Source organism: Salmo trutta, chromosome 17, assembly GCF_901001165.1.
Source record: "Salmo trutta chromosome 17, fSalTru1.1, whole genome shotgun sequence".
Taxonomy (NCBI): domain Eukaryota; kingdom Metazoa; phylum Chordata; class Actinopteri; order Salmoniformes; family Salmonidae; genus Salmo; species Salmo trutta.
In genome coordinates this window covers 11446048-11466105 of record NC_042973.1, presented here as the reverse complement: position 1 = coordinate 11466105, position 20058 = coordinate 11446048, and the positions used below count along the sequence as shown (strand labels likewise).

Below are 20058 nucleotides of genomic sequence, written 5' to 3'. Positions count from 1 at the left end.
AAAAATCTGAAGTGGAAAGATCTGATATGATTGGTCAAAATACCAATTAGTGCCTGTGTAAACGCAGCCTATGTAAGACCCACATAGATACATGTATATTTACAATGAGGCCTATTTCTATAGCTTGTAAAGTGGTAACTACGCCAGGGTTATGATACTGACACAGAGTCGATGGGAGAGGGAACCACTGAGAAAAGGGAAACCACATCCTTATCTCCTTCTCCTGCAACCACTCCCACTTGTAAAAGAACTGTCCTTGATAAACGGTAGAAGGAAAAGGGGTTTCAGAGCAACGACAAATACCAATGTAAGTAGACTATATTTATCTCTATTTTTTCATAGCCATTGTTTACAGACAGACATCTGTTTAATATAATCTATATTGATGTCATTATAACAATTATGGATGAGTAGCCTTTCTCATCCATAATTCTTCGCAGAGTTGAGATGGGATCTTGTTTCAGCGGCTACGTTCGGCAACAAAGTCCAAATAGGTCCAACAACCCTTCAGCCACTGTTCGGAACTCCAACACAGCGTTTGCTCTGGACCTTTACCGTATACTGAGTGAAAACCATGCAGATGGAAACATATTTTTCTCCCCTCTGAGCATCAGTTCAGCTCTGGCCATGGTCTACCTGGGGGCCAAAGGAGACACCGCCGAACAGATGGCAAAGGTAGCCCTACACACACACACACACACACACACACACACACACACACACACACACACACACACACACACACACACACACACACACACACCAGCAACCTATTTTGTTCTAAGTGTATATGATCATTTACCAGCCCTGTCTGTCTTTGCCACAGCACTCAACCTGGCAAGTGTGTGTAAGAGATACTACTCACTCATTCTACTATTCCTAGACCCTGTGTCTCGACACTGCCACTGATGTCCACTCTGATTTTCAAAAACTCAGCTCAAACATCAACAAACCCTCAGCTTCATACCAATTGAAACTGGTCAACTGCCTGTATGGAGAAGAGACCTTCAACTTCTTCCCAGTGAGTTAGACCAGCCCCTTCCCAAATATCTAGCAGCAGGCAGTAGCCCTACTGAATATATCTGCCTTGTTTGCAAATGTTGCCATTCCTCTTTCCCCTAATTTGAGAATTGTGTAAATATAGGAAATAAATTGATGACCATTGGAAATATTCTGCTCCAGACTCTTTGGTACTATGCTCGGCTGCTTTAGTTTAGAGTGACTCTTTAGGGTTCCTCTAGGAGTTCATTGCAGCCACACAGAAGTTCTACCATGCAGAGCTGAAGGCTATGGACTTTATAGGGGCTGCAGAGGAGTCCAGAGCACAAATCAACAGCTGGGTGGAAAAGAAAACAGACAGTAAGATGACTGGTGTAACTCAGGAGTGTAAAATATAACTATTGTACGTTAATGTAAGGATGTGTCTGCTCCAACGACAGTAGTTGAATCCGTTCATTATTTGTGTTCTTTATCTACAGATAAAATTAAAGTGATGTTGAAACCTGGATCTCTAAGCAGCATGACCAGGTTGGTTCTTGTGAATGCAGTCTATTTTAAAGCACAATGGATAAGTGAGTTCCATGAAGCTGATACCAGGGAACAAACCTTTCAAGTCAATGAGGTGAGAGAATTACAGTGTCGGAAAATACTCCATTTGAGTCATAAAAACATACTTCTGAAATCAGTGTGGAAAATCCACTGTCTGCAACAATGCATAATTGCAACCAGCCCCCCCCCCAATTGTTCAAGCCATAAAACTTGTGGATATACAGTCCTAAACATGGTTCTGGATTGCGTGTGTGTGTGTGTGTGTGTGTGTGTGTGTGTGTGTGTGTGTGTGTGTGTGTGTGTGTGTGTGTGTGTGTGTGTGTGTGTGTGTGTGTGTGTGTGTGTGTCATTTGTACTGTGATTATTGATGTATGACCCTGTGTGGTTTCAGAATGAGAAAAGACAGGTGCAGATGATGGTTCAAGTCAAGAAGTTACCATACAACTACATATCCCAGTTCAAACTCCAAATTCTGGAGCTTCCATATAAAGGGGAGGAGCTGAGCATGTTCTTCCTTTTGCCTGCAGATTCCAATGACCCTGACCAGTTACTGAAGGTAGGTGTAGCCAAAACCACTATTGACCCAGCCTTTAGCTCTGTCATGACTGTCCATGAGAATCGAAATAGGTCAGATCAGGTTTGCAATGAATAACTTCAATCAGACCCCCTCTCACCCGCAGAGGGGGGGAGGAAAGAGCTAGTGGTGATTAACAACTCACGTCCTGTCGTAAATCAAGGGGGGAAGATTGATGTCTCCCTCTCCAATATTCACCAAAGGCATGTCTTTTGTTTCAAGAGACCTTTCCTGACGAAACTCTAACACGTTCAAAAGCAAATACTGGAACAATATTTCTAACATAGAAAGTGGGGAATGGTCAGAGGCGATCTACAGAACACTAATGTCATTGTGTTTGTTATTTTGTGATGTCATTAAAAATGTTATGAAGGAAATACTGTAACTTGGAAAGTATACCCACTACATGTACAAAGTTTCCATACTATGCATTGTGCATGTAATATGAAAAATGATGAAAGTATTTCTGTTAAGAGAGGAATGTGATTTGAGAAACTATAAGAGATCAAGTCAAGTGACAAGTTACACCCCCCAAGTGAGGTCAGAAAGTGAGGTCAGAGAGTGTGTCAGCCTGACGGAACCGCCCCTTTCAAACAAACTGTATAAATGATGAGTCAAGAAATTAACATACTAGACCAGAAAAGCATAAAGCTGCAGCTGCACGTTTAAAGTGGTTTGAACTGTGAATCTCAACACAAGGTAGAGACGATAAAGTCACCTCCCGGACAATCAATTGGTATGGTTGATTGGCTGTCCTAAGTAAAGTATCTTCGAAAGCGAATTTAAGTAGGACCATTCTAATACTCTGCTCAAACCATCGTATTACGCTACTCTCATCACCCCACTGGGAACCATCGACACGGCTGGCTAACCTATCTTCAAAGAGCTAATGGAAGGAAAATAAACTCTGTAGTTCTGTTCAGGACAACATGACAAGTCACCGGATATCGGACTACAGAGAAGAACAACGGTAGAAGACTTGTTGGAACTCTTTTGAACAATCAGAGCATTACAAGCGTGCCGCGAAAAGGCCCAACTCCCTTTCCAAGAGAGAGATCCGGCGAACCAAGGAATTTCACGTAAATACATTCATGATTTGTTACTCAAAGCAGGCGGCGGTTCGTGTGCAAAGTATATGGTTACTGTAAGTGAGAGTAGTTTCTGAAAGTACCAATGTTCAGTGTCTCTGTCCCCCTCTCTCCCTCCCTCTCCATCTCTTTTGTAACAAGCAGCCACATTGTTGTCATTCCGCTAGGGACTTGTTTTTTAACATATTAACTGTGTATGTTTGTCCTGTGTTACCATTTAATTAGCTAGTAAATAAATAAACCAATTTGTGCAGTACTGAAGTAAGGTTCGGGATTTTGCAGATGCAAGGAGGTTACGACTGTTCAGAATGATGATATGATGCGAGGTTATGATTAATAAGTTGACTGTTTATAGATGTGATAGGTAAAGACCTTTTAGAGTTTAATTGGGGAGATGGTAACTCTTTAAAGAACCGCTCTTGTGGTTCCCCAGATCCTAATGAGTTACTCATTACATGATTAATTTAATTAGGTAACAAATAAACATATTTCAGTAATTTAGATAAATAACAGTCTTCAGATTAATGTTAAAGTCAAGTCACCACAGCTCAGAGGACTATTAGTCTTGTGTTGCGTGGAAGACCATGGTTCAATACTCTGTGGATCATACATCCACAACTTTTCCAGTATGAAGCACATGATGTTGGTGGCACCTTAATTGGGGAGGACGGGCTCGTGGTAATGGCTGGAGCGGAATCAGTGGAATGTTATCAAATACATCAAACATGGTTGATGCCTTTCCATTTGCTCCGTTCCAGCCATTATTATGAGCCGTCCTCCTCTCAGCAGCCTCCACTGATATGTAGATATAGTGAAAACCTCTGCTGTCATTTAATTGCTTGGAAAGTAATATGTCACGAAGCAAATTTCTCCACAAACTGACTACAAAAACATATCTCTTCTTACCTTTTAAATGCGTTAACGTACATAAGACTGGAAGCAAGGTTCATATACCGCCAATGTAGAGCTGTGCTGTTTTACATCCAGTGGAGGGGTGGACGCCTCATAATAGTGGCTGGAACGGAGCGAATGGAATCAAACACATTGAAACCATGTGTTTGATGTTGTTGATACTTTTCCACGTATTCCGATCCAGCCATTACCACATGGTCGTCCTCCCCAATTAAGGTGCCACCAACCTCCTGTGGTTACATCATCCCCTGTTTGTCATTATCCACTGTCTGACACAGCTGGGGAGAGAGCTGACACCGGAGAGGATCCACAAGTGGACCAGACGGCAGGAAATGGGCACGAGGACCAAAGTCCAGGTTTCAATCCCCAAGTTTAAACTGCAGGAGGACTACCAGCTAAACACACTCCTGGCCTCGCTGGGCATGGTGGATGTGTTCGACCAGGTCAGAGCGGACCTATCTGGGATGAACGCAGCGATGGAAGATAGGGTCTGCCTATCCACTGTAGCCCACAAGGCCTTCGTGGAAGTGAATGAGAGAGGCACAGAGGCAGGTGCGTCCACAGCGGCAGAGGGCATAATGTACGGTTTCAATAACAAGCATTACTTCACGGCAGACCACCCATTTATTTTCTTCATTAGACACAACCAGACCCAATCCATTCTGTTTCTGGGCAGGTTCTCATCACCTTTGGAGGGTGACAGGGAGGGAAGATCTCTGTAGGAAGGGAAAATAATGTTTTGAAAAACATGTTATGTAATTGATAAGATAATTGATCTGTTTAAGGTTTTGACTAAAGTATTCCACTCTGAATCCATATAACTTTGTGAAATGTATTAGAATTATAAGGCTATAATAATGTGTTAAAGACTATAATCCAATACTGTGTGTGAGTAGACTGTTTATGAGTAAGACACTGTTACTATTTCAAAATGAGCAGGGCAGAGTTGATAATACGACCTTGTGAAAGTAACAGGAAAAGGGGCCTCCCTGAGTTAGGGAGGGGAACAACTGCCCGAAAACGGCTAGGTGGGCAGAAGATTAGGAGACAGGTTGCAGAAGTGTGATAAAGAATGTATGTGTACTGTGGAAAAATACAGCCGCCTAAAGCGGGGTGGAGTTCTCTACTGATCTGTGTCCTCATTTTTAGGCAGAGCTCTCGTAAATAAACATTCTGACCATTGTAAGCTGGGTCTCCGTCTACTTCATTAAACCAGAATCTTACACCCTCTGGGGGGTAGACTGAGTAGTTTAATTGAAGTTCGGTTTAAGAACATTGATAACTTAATTCACGTAACAGTAATGCAAGGGAGCCCTTCACAGTTTAGTTGATTATTGTTGATCTTGTGTACCAAGTCTGTATTTGACCTTTACTACGTGGATGGTGCTGTTATGTATTGTTATGTAATATAGCTCTCACGTGCTTATAGTTTGTGTTATTTAATGATTGGAAATCATCAATGATAAAATAAAGTGAAAGTTTCTCTATGTAGATTGTCTACACGTGTAAAAATATTAGGAAATAGAATGTAGTAGTCTGTATTGGCACATTGCAGGCAAATACTCCCTTGTGTAACCTTATACAAGCATTTTACATAATCCCATTTACAAAACTAGCCTATCACAGAGACCTTCATTGTGCAGCTATTGCGTAACAAATGTACAAGTATCCCGGACTGAATTCTTGCCCCAGTAAAAGTCAGTCTGAATAGGCTGAGACATCACACCAAACTACAAATGTAAGTACCATTTTAGGAAGCCTTTTCCTCATTGGTTTGGCCGGAAAGGCAAGGAATGTGTTTACATTTGTGAAAGCCAGAAGCTGTTGAACTCTGCTCTATATCACTGCAGTCCTCCACGGATTTATGTTCTCTTACAGAATAAGACTTGTTTATTCTAGAGAAAAGTTTACGGTTTGGTCCGCTGACCGCATGTGATCTTCTAATACATGCCTTAAGAGTAAAGACTTATACTCAGGGTTTCTACTGCTACTGTACGCATTACCAGAGAGTTCAGTGAGGGTTTCCACCATGTTGGAGGCGTTAGTCTGTCTGGTGGGACAGTGGATCGATACCAAGGGGGTCCTCCTGTTCCTCTTGGTTCTGTTGGTGACCAAGTACATCCATGATCTGCCTCCTAAGAACTACCCACCAGGCCCCTTCCCCCTGCCTTTTGTTGGGAATATGCTGAATATCAGCATCAAGGACCACATAGGCTCCTTTAAAAAGGTAAGGACACGTGAGAGATAAGGTCATGTGTAACTGCTCAAATTATACACTCTTAGAAAAAAAGGTTACAAAAGGATTCTTCGTTTGTCCACCATAGGAACCCCTTTTTTTGGTTGCAGGTGGAACCCTTTTTTGGTTCCAGCTAGAAGCCTTTTGCTTTCCATGTAGAACCTTCTGGGGAGAGGGTTGTACATGGAACCCAAAAAGGTTCTACCTGGAACCAAAAAGGGTTCTTTAAAGAGTTCTCCTATGGGGACAGCCGAAGAACCCTTTTAGGTTCTAGATAGCACTTTTTTTCCCCCACATCTCCTTAGGCTTTTCCACAAGAACAAAAAATGCTATACCCAGTGACCAATTGGATGTAGTCATTCTGTAATCATCTGTTTTTATTGTGGATAGCCTATCTAATAAATGATGATGGAATTAGTGTGCTTAGTGTGACATGCTCACTAAAGTGTGTTTTCTATAGTTTGTAGAGAGCTACGGGGATGTGACTACACTAGACCTGGGTGGAGGGAACCGCTGTGTGCTCCTCTCAGGTCTCCGAGGCTTTAAGGAAGCCTTTGTGGATCAGGCCGACACCTTCACCGATCGGCCATCTTACCCCCTGAACGACAGGATAAGCAGAGGCTTGGGTAGGCTAATATGGTAGCTTAATGCAGGGTCCCAAACTCCTGGGTACACAAACCAAAATGTGCACCCAGGAGGGGCCCCAGGACCGAGTTTGGGAAACCTTGGTTTAATTAATTGAAATAATTTTGACCATTATGACATTGTGCCACCAGTAGGAGTAATAACACCAATGAGACATTTTTGGTACATTTTCTAAAATGGAGGTCACAATCTTTTAAAAAACATTTACTAAAGTGATATGATTAATAATTTTGCTCACAATGTTATTTCTCTTTATTTAAATTGACACCAAGTGACACTTTGGATTTGGACACACCACATGATCAATAGAATCCTCACATTTATGACGTCATTTTCTTTAATATAGACCCCTCCCCTAAGAACCGTTTGCCACTGGAGAGAATGCTCAAGATCCTTCTATATCTTTGTAATCAGTGATTTTCAAGGCGGTAACAACAATGACATAACACTGAAGGAAACACAATCTGCTAGTAAAAAAAAAAGGTGTTTTAATAGCCACCTTTGTTTTTATTGATCTGTACAATATCTTTTTCCCCCACTGTCTAGCATTCACAATAATATCTCTAAATCCCCAAAGCATTTCACTACACTTCTACATATCACCAATGGGACAAGCAAATTAGCTAGCCCCTGGTATTTTCTACAATACATAAAAATATATGTTTTTCAGTATAAAGGACTTACATTGGTTTTCGCATTAAATAACAGTTAAATAAAACTGCAGTAGACGTATTATTTGTCACGTTTTTGCCATTTTTGTGTTTTTACAAAATGGTGCCAAAGTTAAAGGAAAGCATTTACCACCACAATTCAAGAATGACCCATCAGGCAGAACCACACAGTCATATTGGGTCTTATTTAGTCATATTTAATCTTAGTAATTCTGTCATTGTCTCTATGTCTTGACCGGATGATGGTTATCTAGGCCTGATCTCCTCTAACGGTCACATGTGGCGGCAGCAGAGGCGCTTTGCCGTGTCCACGCTCAAATACTTTGGAGTGGGAAAGAAGACCCTGGAGACCTCCATCCTGCAGGAGAGCCACTTCCTGTGTGATGTCTACTTGGCAGAGAGAGGTGAAGTCAGCGTTTATGGTACACTTTTATGGTGCCCAAACCAGGGCATGAACCACAGTCTCAGTTGTTTAACTGGCACTCTTATCCAGAATGGCTAGTTGTTGTATGGTTAATTGCTATCTTGCGTTCAAACCCAAAACATTGCTATTGTGAAGTCCAGATGTTTCTTAGCTTTCATTTCCAACCGTCTCTGATCAAGGTATCCTCTCTCTACTTGTAAATGAATGCTATGAACAAGCATCTTATTTGCATATTTCCATTAGGGAACGCGTGTGTGCAATAACTCAATTCGCCCTTGCACTAGTTCTAAACAATACTTTTTTTTTTGCTATGGCAAAGGGTAAAATCTACAAAACTGAGTCCAATCTGTTCATAACAGATTTTAGTTTTTGGAACAGAAAACTGTATTGAGATCAAATGTTTCATAATGTTGGCCAAAATCCATCTCGGTCCATGATCTCCCACTGCTGGCCACTTCCTCTCATCACCGTATTTGTTATTGATTGGAAACGTCAACCAGATGCTTCACACTTATACATCCGGTGAAATATCTGGCTCATTGTTGAATCTGTGTCTAAACTGTCTGAGTAAGACATCTTCATTTATCCACCATCTTTGACCCAACCTCTGAACTGTTTCAGGCCTGCCCTTTAACCCTGAAGACGTCACCAACAATGCAGTGGCCAACATCATTTGCACCCTGGTGTTTGGTTGTAGGTTTGAATACAACGACCACCACTTCCACCACATGCTGAAATGCTCCGAGGACGTTTTACAGCTGCCTGCTACCTTCTGTGGACGGGTATGTTTACAACGACACAGACGTGTCTGCTATTCTCTGTTGGGTGATCAGTGTATCTCTTTGGCAAAGTGAATTATAGTGCACAGCATCTGCGAGGACACACATTCTCCTCAGGAAATCTACCTTCTCAGGCTAATTTCCTGTTCTTTCGACAGATGTATAATCAGTTTCCCACACTGCTGCACTATTTGCCTGGGAAGCACCAATCAGCCTTCATCAACCTTGGTACCATAAAGCAGTTTATCAGAGAGGAAGTAGAGAAACACAAAGAGGACAGGAACCCGTCCAACCCCAGAGACTACATAGACTGTTACCTGGAAGAGATAGAGAAGGTAATACCCCAGAGACTACATAGACTGTTACCTGGAAGAGATAGAGAAGGTAATACCCCAGAGACTACATAGACTGTTACCTGGAAGAGATAGAGAAGGTAATACCCCAGAGACTACATAGACTGTTACCTGGAAGAGATAGAGAAGGTAATACCCCAGAGACTACATAGACTGTTACCTGGAAGAGATAGAGAAGGTAATACCCCAGAGACTACATAGACTGTTACCTGGAAGAGATAGAGAAGGTAATACCCCAGAGACTACATAGACTGTTACCTGGAAGAGATAGAGAAGGTAATACCCCAGAGACTACATAGACTGTTACCTGGAAGAGATAGAGAAGGTAATACCCCAGAGACTACATAGACTGTTACCTGGAAGAGATAGAGAAGGTAATACCCCAGAGACTACATAGACTGTTACCTGGAAGAGATAGAGAAGGTAATACCCCAGAGACTACATAGACTGTTACCTGGAAGAGATAGAGAAGGTAATACCACAGAGACTACATAGACTGTTACCTGGAAGAGATAGAGAAGGTAATACCCCAGAGACTACATAGACTGTTACCTGGAAGAGATAGAGAAGGTAATACCCCAGAGACTACATAGACTGTTACCTGGAAGAGATAGAGAAGGTAATACCACAGAGACTACATAGACTGTTACCTGGAAGAGATAGAGAAGGTAATACCCCAGAGACTACATAGACTGTTACCTGGAAGAGATAGAGAAGGTAATACACTAGAGACTACATAGACTGTTACCTGGAAGAGATAGAGAAGGTAATACCACAGAGACTACATAGACTGTTACCTGGAAGAGATAGAGAAGGTAATACCCCAGAGACTACATAGACTGTTACCTGGAAGAGATAGAGAAGGTAATACCCCAGAGACTACATAGACTGTTACCTGGAAGAGATAGAGAAGGTAATACCACAGAGACTACATAGACTGTTACCTGGAAGAGATAGAGAAGGTAATACCCCAGAGACTACATAGACTGTTACCTGGAAGAGATAGAGAAGGTAATACCCCAGAGACTACATAGACTGTTACCTGGAAGAGATAGAGAAGGTAATACCCCAGAGACTACATAGACTGTTACCTGGAAGAGATAGAGAAGGTAATACCCCAGAGACTACATAGACTGTTACCTGGAAGAGATAGAGAAGGTAATACCCCAGAGACTACATAGACTGTTACCTGGAAGAGATAGAGAAGGTAATACCCCAGAGACTACATAGACTGTTACCTGGAAGAGATAGAGAAGGTAATACCCCAGAGACTACATAGACTGTTACCTGGAAGAGATAGAGAAGGTAATACCCCAGAGACTACATAGACTGTTACCTGGAAGAGATAGAGAAGGTAATACCCCAGAGACTACATAGACTGTTACCTGGAAGAGATAGAGAAGGTAATACCACAGAGACTACATAGACTGTTACCTGGAAGAGATAGAGAAGGTAATACCCCAGAGACTACATAGACTGTTACCTGGAAGAGATAGAGAAGGTAATACCCCAGAGACTACATAGACTGTTACCTGGAAGAGATAGAGAAGGTAATACCACAGAGACTACATAGACTGTTACCTGGAAGAGATAGAGAAGGTAATACCCCAGAGACTACATAGACTGTTACCTGGAAGAGATAGAGAAGGTAATACCCCAGAGACTACATAGACTGTTACCTGGAAGAGATAGAGAAGGTAATACCCCAGAGACTACATAGACTGTTACCTGGAAGAGATAGAGAAGGTAATACCCCAGAGACTACATAGACTGTTACCTGGAAGAGATAGAGAAGGTAATACCACAGAGACTACATAGACTGTTACCTGGAAGAGATAGAGAAGGTAATACCCCAGAGACTACATAGACTGTTACCTGGAAGAGATAGAGAAGGTAATACCACAGAGACTACATAGACTGTTACCTGGAAGAGATAGAGAAGGTAATACCACAGAGACTACATAGACTGTTACCTGGAAGAGATAGAGAAGGTAATACCCCAGAGACTACATAGACTGTTACCTGGAAGAGATAGAGAAGGTAATACCCCAGAGACTACATAGACTGTTACCTGGAAGAGATAGAGAAGGTAATACCCCAGAGACTACATAGACTGTTACCTGGAAGAGATAGAGAAGGTAATACCCCAGAGACTACATAGACTGTTACCTGGAAGAGATAGAGAAGGTAATACCCCAGAGACTACATAGACTGTTACCTGGAAGAGATAGAGAAGGTAATACCCCAGAGACTACATAGACTGTTACCTGGAAGAGATAGAGAAGGTAATACCCCAGAGACTACATAGACTGTTACCTGGAAGAGATAGAGAAGGTAATACCACAGAGACTACATAGACTGTTACCTGGAAGAGATAGAGAAGGTAATACCCCAGAGACTACATAGACTGTTACCTGGAAGAGATAGAGAAGGTAATACCCCAGAGACTACATAGACTGTTACCTGGAAGAGATAGAGAAGGTAATACCACAGAGACTACATAGACTGTTACCTGGAAGAGATAGAGAAGGTAATACCCCAGAGACTACATAGACTGTTACCTGGAAGAGATAGAGAAGGTAATACCACAGAGACTACATAGACTGTTACCTGGAAGAGATAGAGAAGGTAATACCCCAGAGACTACATAGACTGTTACCTGGAAGAGATAGAGAAGGTAATACCCCAGAGACTACATAGACTGTTACCTGGAAGAGATAGAGAAGGTAATACCACAGAGACTACATAGACTGTTACCTGGAAGAGATAGAGAAGGTAATACCCCAGAGACTACATAGACTGTTACCTGGAAGAGATAGAGAAGGTAATACCACAGCCGGACCTTTTCAGCTCTTTTCTATCTTTAACAGTTACTCCCTGTGATCTACTCTCATCTCTTTAGAATTACGATAGCCGTGTTAATATAGTTTGTCATATTTTGGGCTAATTTCGTCAAGAAAATTGTACATTTGTAGTGTAATATGACTTTGTCAGCAAACTCCCCACAGCCTGACAATGCATGATGATTTGCCCTCAACTTGACATCACCTGATGACCATTCCCCCTGCAGAATCAGGATGGGGCGGCTGGCTTCACTGAGGAGAACCTGCTGCACTGCGTGGTGGATCTGTTTGGGGCCGGGACAGAAACAACGTCCAACACCCTTCTCTGGGCAATGCTGTACATGGCCAAGTACCCCGACATTCAAAGTGTGACACTGGCAGGAACACATCTATTAGTATTAAAAAATGTTGGTGTCAAATGGCTGGTTTTCCAGACACAATAGAACGTTTTCATTGAGTATGTTTTTTAGTCCAGAACTAGGCTTCATCTGTGTTCAGGAAATAGGCGCTAAGCGTAAACAGGCCCTAACAGTACTCTGTTATAATAGCCTAGTGTTATAATAGCCTAGTGTTATAATAGCCTAGTGTTATAATAGCCTAGTGTTATAATAGCCTAGTGCTTATCAGGAAAATGACTTGTTTTATGGCTTTGTTAATCCATTATACTGTATGCGCTATGCAGCCATCTGCTCCAGCCAATCATTTACTTCCTCATTCTCCCTCCGTAGAGAAGGTGCAAGCGGAGATCGATGAGGTCATAGGTTCGGCACGCCAGCCCTCAATGGACGACCGAGCCAACATGCCGTATACCTATGCTGTGATCCATGAGATCCAGAGGTTTGGGAACATTGTCCCCTTCACGCCTCCCAGAGTGGCCAATAAGGACACCACCGTGGCGGGGTATCTAGTGCCCAAGGTGGGTGTAGGGTCGATGGATATGTTGTGATTCTACTGCTGGAGTACATGATCAACTGAATGTTTGAGTTGATGCGTGCTGGTTCAATAGTGCATGTTGACTTTACACTGAAGGTTTTACTGGCAATGACGTTTGACAAATTGACTCTTCTGTTTTGCACAGGGAATGATGGTGCTTCCAATGTTAAAACCAATCCTACAGGACAGAAATGAGTATGCAACCCCTGATCTGTTCAATCCTGGACATTTCCTGGATAAAAATGGAAAATTTGTCAAAAAAGAAAATTTCATCCCATTTTCTATAGGTAATATATTATTAACATGCATTTAAAGGGGAATGGAAACCCTAGGATTTAGAATGGCAAGTAACTGTAACCGTAAATCGCTATATTAGCATTGTTGCGTCACTGGCAGGAGAGAATTTTGTAACTCCCAAAAATGGCTGAATTTACCGAGTAGCTCCGAGTCTGAGAATTAGTTTATTACAGAGAATGAAATAATGTTAGTCAGGGAGCCAATAAACCTACTGAAGCCGTTCATGTTTGAGCGGATCGTTGCCTCAGATCAAAGAGTTTGTTCTCGTAGCAGTAACAGCAGAGACATGCCGTCTCAGCTAGAGGGTCGGCGTAGCCAAACACAAACTGTTGTGAGAGGGATGCTGCTAGATAATGGCTAGAGTATGAGTGTGTGTGTGTGTAGATACAGCACAAAATCCCAGTGGATGGTGATGTATTACATCCAGTCAGAGGTTCCTGTCAGTCTGTCTGGATGGTGATGTATTACATCCAGGTCAGAGGTTCCTGTCAGTCTGTCTGGATGGTGATGTATTACATCCAGGTCAGAGGTTCCTGTCAGTCTGTCTGGATGGTGATGTATTACATCCAGGTCAGAGGGTCCTGTCAGTCTGTCTGGATGGTGGCTGTATTACATCCAGGTCAGAGGTTCCTGTCAGTCTGTCTGGATGGTGATGTATTACATCCAGGTCAGAGGATCCTGTCAGTCTGTCTGGATGGTGACTGTATTACATCCAGTCAGAGGTTCCTGTCAGTCTGTCTGGATGGTGATGTATTACATCCAGAGGTTCCTGTCAGTCTGTCTGGATGGTGGTGTATTACATCCAGTCAGAGGTTCCTGTCAGTCTGTCTGGATGGTGATGTATTACATCCAGTCAGAGGTTCCTGTCAGTCTGTCTGGATGGTGATGTATTACATCCAGTCAGAGGTTCCTGTCAGTCTGTCTGGATGGTGATGTATTACATCCAGGTCAGAGGTTCCTGTCAGTCTGTCTGGCTGGTGATGTATTACATCCAGGTCAGAGGTTCCTGTCAGTCTGTCTGGATGGTGATGTATTACATCCAGACAGAGGTTCCTGTCAGTCTGTCTGGATGGTGACTGTATTACATCCAGTCAGAGGTTCCTGTCAGTCTGTCTGGATGGTGATGTATTACATCCAGGTCAGAGGTTCCTGTCAGTCTGTCTGGCTGGTGATGTATTACATCCAGGTCAGAGGTTCCTGTCAGTCTGTCTGGATGGTGATGTATTACATCCAGTCAGAGGTTCCTGTCAGTCTGTCTGGATGGTGGTGTATTACATCCAGTCAGAGGTTCCTGTCAGTCTGTCTGGATGGTGGTGTATTACATCCAGGTCAGAGGTTCCTGTCAGTCTGTCTGGATGGTGACTGTATTACATCCAGGTCAGAGGTTCCTGTCAGTCTGTCTGGATGGTGATGTATTACATCCAGGTCAGAGGTTCCTGTCAGTCTGTCTGGATGGTGATGTATTACATCCAGTCAGAGGTTCCTGTCAGTCTGTCTGGATGGTGGTGTATTACATCCAGTCAGAGGTTCCTGTCAGTCTGTCTGGATGGTGATGTATTACATCCAGTCAGAGGTTCCTGTCAGTCTGTCTGGATGGTGATGTATTACATCCAGTCAGAGGTTCCTGTCAGTCTGTCTGGATGGTGGTGTATTACATCCAGTCCGAGGTTCCTGTCAGTCTGTCTGGATGGTGGTGTATTACATCCAGTCAGAGGTTCCTGTCAGTCTGTCTGGATGGTGATGTATTACATCCAGGTCAGAGGTTCCTGTCAGTCTGTCTGGATGGTGACTGTATTACATCCAGGTCAGAGGTTCCTGTCAGTCTGTCTGGATGGTGATGTATTACATCCAGGTCAGAGGTTCCTGTCAGTCTGTCTGTCTGGCGATGTATTTCTTGGACGTGTCACTAATCCTTATGAAGTTACTCGACCAGTCAGCAGCCGATATGCCAGTTAAATAATTTGTGAAATGTTGCTTTATTATAAATTGTTTAAGGTTAATATCAGTAGTGGATAGGTGCTCAATATATATAATCAGTATCTTATAACGATGTGTATCACCAGCGCCTTTTGGCGAGATGGTAAGACATGTACCTTTAGATTAGACGGCCGGAGTTAGAATCGCAGACAGCGTCATGATTGATGAAATCTAATTCTAACCAATAATGGGGCGTGCTCATAAATACATTGTGATTTAGTTTCGGTATCAGACTAACTTCAATCATTTTGTTTGCTTACCATACAGGCTGGCAGTTTATTGTCCGTTCACCCTATGGGCACAAGGGAGAATTAGACAAGGTGTACGACGCGTGTTGTTTCTTCCTTAAGGCGCGCATACCCAGAAGCAAAGGCATTTACGTAGGGTTTGAGTTTGAATAAAACCAGTTCATTTAGTAAATCTAGCCTTTTTTTTCAAGACATAGTGCCTGCGCCTTTTGTAAAAATAGTATTAGTTAGCTTGTCCACTATAACAACAGGTTCAAGCGTAACCAGAAACTTGCTTTTAAAATAAATTTACTTTCAACACGCACTAATCCGTGTCCCTGTCGCTAGAGCAGTGACTTCCATTGCTGTGGCTGTCATGTATTGAAAAGGAATGGTAACTACACTGGGCAGCTAGTTGGCATATGTAACAGTATAGCTTCCGTCCCTCTCCTTGCCCCTACCTGGGCTCGAACCAGGGACCCTCTGCACACATCAACAACTGCCTCCCACGAAGCATCGTTACCCATCGCTCCACAAAAGCCGCGGGGAACAACTACTTCAAGGTCTCAGAGTGAGTGACATCACCAATTGAAACACGATTAGCGCGCACTCCGCTAACTAGCTAGCCATTTCACATTGGTTACACTCACCCCCCTTTTGACCTCCTTCTTTTCCGCAGCAACCAGTGATCCGGGTCACGGCACCAATGTAACAGTATAGCTTCCGTCCCTCTCCTCGCCCCTACCTGGGCTCGAACCAGGGACCCTCTGCACACATCAACAACTGCCTCCCACGAAGCATAGTTACACATCGCTCCACAAAAGCCATGGCCCTTGCAGAGCAAGGGGAACAACTACTTCAAGGTCTCAGAGCGAGTGACGTCACCGATTGAAACGCTATCTAGCTAGCCATTTCACATCGGTTACACATAGTCAAAGCAGACTTAAATAATATATGCCATTTAGCCTTTATCTAAAACGAACTGCCTACATGGAATTACATTAATTTCCAATGAAACGCTGTGTTTGCCTTGCAGCATTGTGTTGCAGAGGCAGTTGCAGTGCGTGCATTGGATTTCTTGAATGTATGCGTCAAACTGTATGCATAGATGGCTTGACAGAAATGGTAGCAGAAGGTGAATGTTGGTGTGTTCGAAGCGCCACTCTCTGACAGCGTCGTTGCGCAAAATAGCATGCAGCATCATCTGAATATGTACGCAACAAAAGTTCAACATTCACTTTCTGCTACCATTTTTGTCAGGCCATTCAACAAATCCAATGTTTGCACCACACCGAACGTACTGCAACTGCCTCTGTAACACAATGCTGCAAGGCAAACGCAGCGTTTCATTGGAAATAAATGTAATTCTGGTGTACCGAAATGCAATGATGCTGTCGGTGTGATCGAAGCCTCAACACCACAGACAACTTGATGATTCCTGCCAGTGACGCACTGGCGTCAGTCGTTACTATGGCAATTTAAAATGGCGCTGACCATAGCTCAAATAAACCTTGACGAGGATCAAAATACTAAATGTAGAGATGTGTTTATGTTAAATGCACATGTTTAGTATTAGTGGATTGAATACATCTCTTTGCTTAGATGTACTTCCTAAAGTGTTTCCATTACCCTTTAAAATGTAAAATGTTAGTGTAATACTGTTAATTCATAACTAAACCCCTTAATTTGTCTCCCAAACATGTATCACAAAACTATCCTCCTTCAATCCTCCCTACCAGAGAAACAGTTGTTCAAATTAAATGTACTACTGCACGGTCTTGAGGATACAGTAAACAGAATTGTTCAGGTTTTCATTTTCCATATAATCTGCCAAGACACAGACGGTGGAAGAGTGGAGAACAAACACATACACACGCCATCCTCATGTTAAAGGTATGTGTGTGTGTGTGTGTGTGTGTGTGTGTGTGTGTGTGTGTGTGTGTGTGTGTGTGTGTGTGTGTGTGTGTGTGTGTGTGTGTGTGTGTGTGTGTGTGTGTGTGTGTGTGTGTGCGCGCGCGCGCGTGCGTGCGCTCTACTCTCTCTCAGGTAAGAGGATGTGTCCAGGGGAGCAGCTGGCCAGGATGGAGCTGTTTCTGTTCTTCACCTTTCTGCTCCAGAGGTTCACCTTCACACCTCCACAGGGCTGGGAGCTGGGCCTGGAGGGCCAGGTGGGCATCACCAGTAGACCAAAGCCCTTCAAAATCTGTGCCTTGCCTCGATAAGACACCTTGGGTGAATCTCTATTGTATTTTGTTGATTCCTTGTGTTCTGTCCCCTTGCCTCCTTCTCAAAATACATTGGAGGAGAAGATCTGAGGGGAGGAACCTCAGATCTTTTGCTCCAATGTGCCTTGAGAAGGAGACGAGGAGAGAGGATGTGAGGAATCAAGTAAATACGATTGATATGAATTCCTTGTGCTTTGTGTAGGACTAGGCCCTGCATGAACTGGTTGATGAAGGTGAATAGCGTTGTTTGTCAAACCTGTCTAAAATATTTTGAATTTTGTATGGTAGTAGAGGTGGAGAGAATTCCAGCATACAGCTGGTGCATCATGACGTTGATATTGTAAGAGTGGTGTATTAGAATTGCATTCAAATTCTTTCTTAATTTTTTTTTACTGGAAATGATATTTCTGGAAGACATTGTATACAAAATGTGTTTACTTTACTTATTTACTTTCCTGAAAAACAAAACGCAGCATTTTTTTTTAGCTTGAACATACTCTGCTCCTGTAAGGTGCCAGGTAAAGTCAAAATAGAACCTCAACGATATATAATCAGAGTTCAGAATATACAGTGCCTTGCGAAAGTATTCGGCCCCCTTGAACTTTTCGACCTTTTGCCACATTTCAGGCTTCAAACATAAAGATATAAAACTGTAATTTTTTGTGAAGAATCAACAACAAGTGGGACACAATTATGAAGTGGAACGAAATTTATTGGATATTTCAAACTTTTTTAACAAATAAAAAACTGAAAAATTGTCCGTGCAAAATTATTCAGCCCCTTTACTTTCAGTGCAGCAAACTCTCTCCAGAAGTTCAGTGAGGATCTCTGAATGATCCAATGTTGACCTAAATGACTAATGATGATAAATAGAATCCACCTGTGTGTAATCAAGTCTCCGTATAAATGCACCTGCTCTGTGATAGTCTCAGAGGTCCGTTTAAAGCGCAGAGAGCATCATGAAGAACAAGGAACACACCAGGCAGGTCCGAGATACTGTTGTGGAGAAGTTTAAAGCTGGATTTGGATACAAAAAGATTTCCCAAGCTTTAAACATCCCAAGGAGCACTGTGCAAGCAATAATATTGAAATGGAAGAAGTATCAGACCACTGCAAATCTACGAAGACCCGGCCGTCCCTCTAAACTTTCAGCTCATACAAAGAGAAGACTGATCAGAGATGCAGCCAAGAGGCCCATGATCACTCTGGATGAACTGCAGAGATCTACAGCTGAGGTGGGAGACTCTGTCCATAGGACAACAATCAGTCGTATACTGCACAAATCTGGCCTTTATGGAAGACTGGCAAGAAGAAAGCCATTTCTTAAAGATATCCATAAAAAGTGTCGTTTAAAGTTTGCCACTAGCCACCTGGGAGACACACCAAACATGTGGAAGAAGGTGCTCTGGTCAGATGAAACCAAAATCGAACTTTTTGGCAACAATGCAAAACGTTATGTTTGGCGTAAAAGCAACACAGCTCATCACCCTGAACACAACATCCCCACTGTCAAACATGGTGGTGGCAGCATCATGGTTTGGGCATGCTTTTCTTCAGCAGGGGCAGGGAAGATGGTTAAAATTGATGGGAAGATGGATGGAGCCAAATACAGGACCATTCTGGAAGAAAACCTGATGGAGTCTGCAAAAGACCTGAGACTGGGACGGAGATTTGTCTTCCAACAAGACAATGATCCAAAACATAAAGCAAAATCTACAATGGAATGGTTCACAAATAAACATATCCAGGTGTTAGAATGGCTAAGTCAAAGTCCAGACCTGAATCCAATCGAGAATCTGTGGAAAGAACTGAAAACTGCTGTTCACAAACGCTCTCCATCCAACCTCACTGAGCTCGAGCTGTTTTGCAAGGAGGAATGGGCAAAAATTTCAGTCTCTCGATGTGCAAAACTGATAGAGACATACCCCAAGTGACTTACAGCTGTAATCGCAGCAAAAGGTGGCGCTACAAAGTATTAACTTAAGGGGGCTGAATAATTTTGCACGCCCAAATTTTCAGTTTTTTATTTGTTAAAAAAGTTTGAAATATCCAATAAATTTCGTTCCACTTCATGATTGTGTCCCACTTGTTGTTGATTCTTCACAAAAAATTACAGTTTTATATCTTTATGTTTGAAGCCTGAAATGTGGCAAAAGGTCGAAAAGTTCAAGGGGGCCGAATACTTTCGCAAGGCACTGTAGTTCAAAGGTCAGTCAAGGCAAGTCCTTTTTATCTATACTTAGCTTAATCATACTTATTTCATATCTTCTGCAATACTGTATATCTCAAATGAACACATGAATGAAAAGCAGTCTCTCCATTTCAT

The 20058-nt window shown here is 42.6% G+C and overlaps 2 protein-coding genes across 3 annotated transcripts; both read left to right on the top strand.

Moving 5' to 3' along the window:
• The first annotated feature begins 225 nt into the window (after positions 1-225).
• Positions 226-5611, top strand: LOC115151585 (leukocyte elastase inhibitor). Of its 2 annotated transcripts, none has more exons than XM_029695634.1 (7): positions 226-307; positions 441-675; positions 884-1021; positions 1242-1359; positions 1479-1621; positions 1940-2104; positions 4401-5611. In XM_029695634.1, exons 2-7 carry the CDS (start codon positions 448-450, stop codon positions 4842-4844), a joined length of 1236 nt encoding a protein of 411 aa, XP_029551494.1. In that variant the 5' UTR covers positions 226-307; positions 441-447; the 3' UTR covers positions 4845-5611. The 2 variants fall into 2 exon arrangements, with proteins under 2 accessions (XP_029551494.1, XP_029551493.1); XM_029695633.1 differs by having other exon boundaries at positions 229-307; positions 415-675.
• A 147-nt stretch (positions 5612-5758) lies between these two features.
• On the top strand, positions 5759-18161 carry LOC115151584 (cytochrome P450 2J5). Its single transcript, XM_029695631.1, has 10 exons — positions 5759-5860; positions 6129-6349; positions 6819-6984; positions 7929-8078; positions 8720-8880; positions 9036-9212; positions 12301-12439; positions 12802-12989; positions 13152-13293; positions 17554-18161. Exons 2-10 carry the CDS (start codon positions 6152-6154, stop codon positions 17727-17729), a joined length of 1497 nt encoding a protein of 498 aa, XP_029551491.1. The 5' UTR covers positions 5759-5860; positions 6129-6151; the 3' UTR covers positions 17730-18161.
• Positions 18162-20058: the final 1897 nt, after the last annotated feature.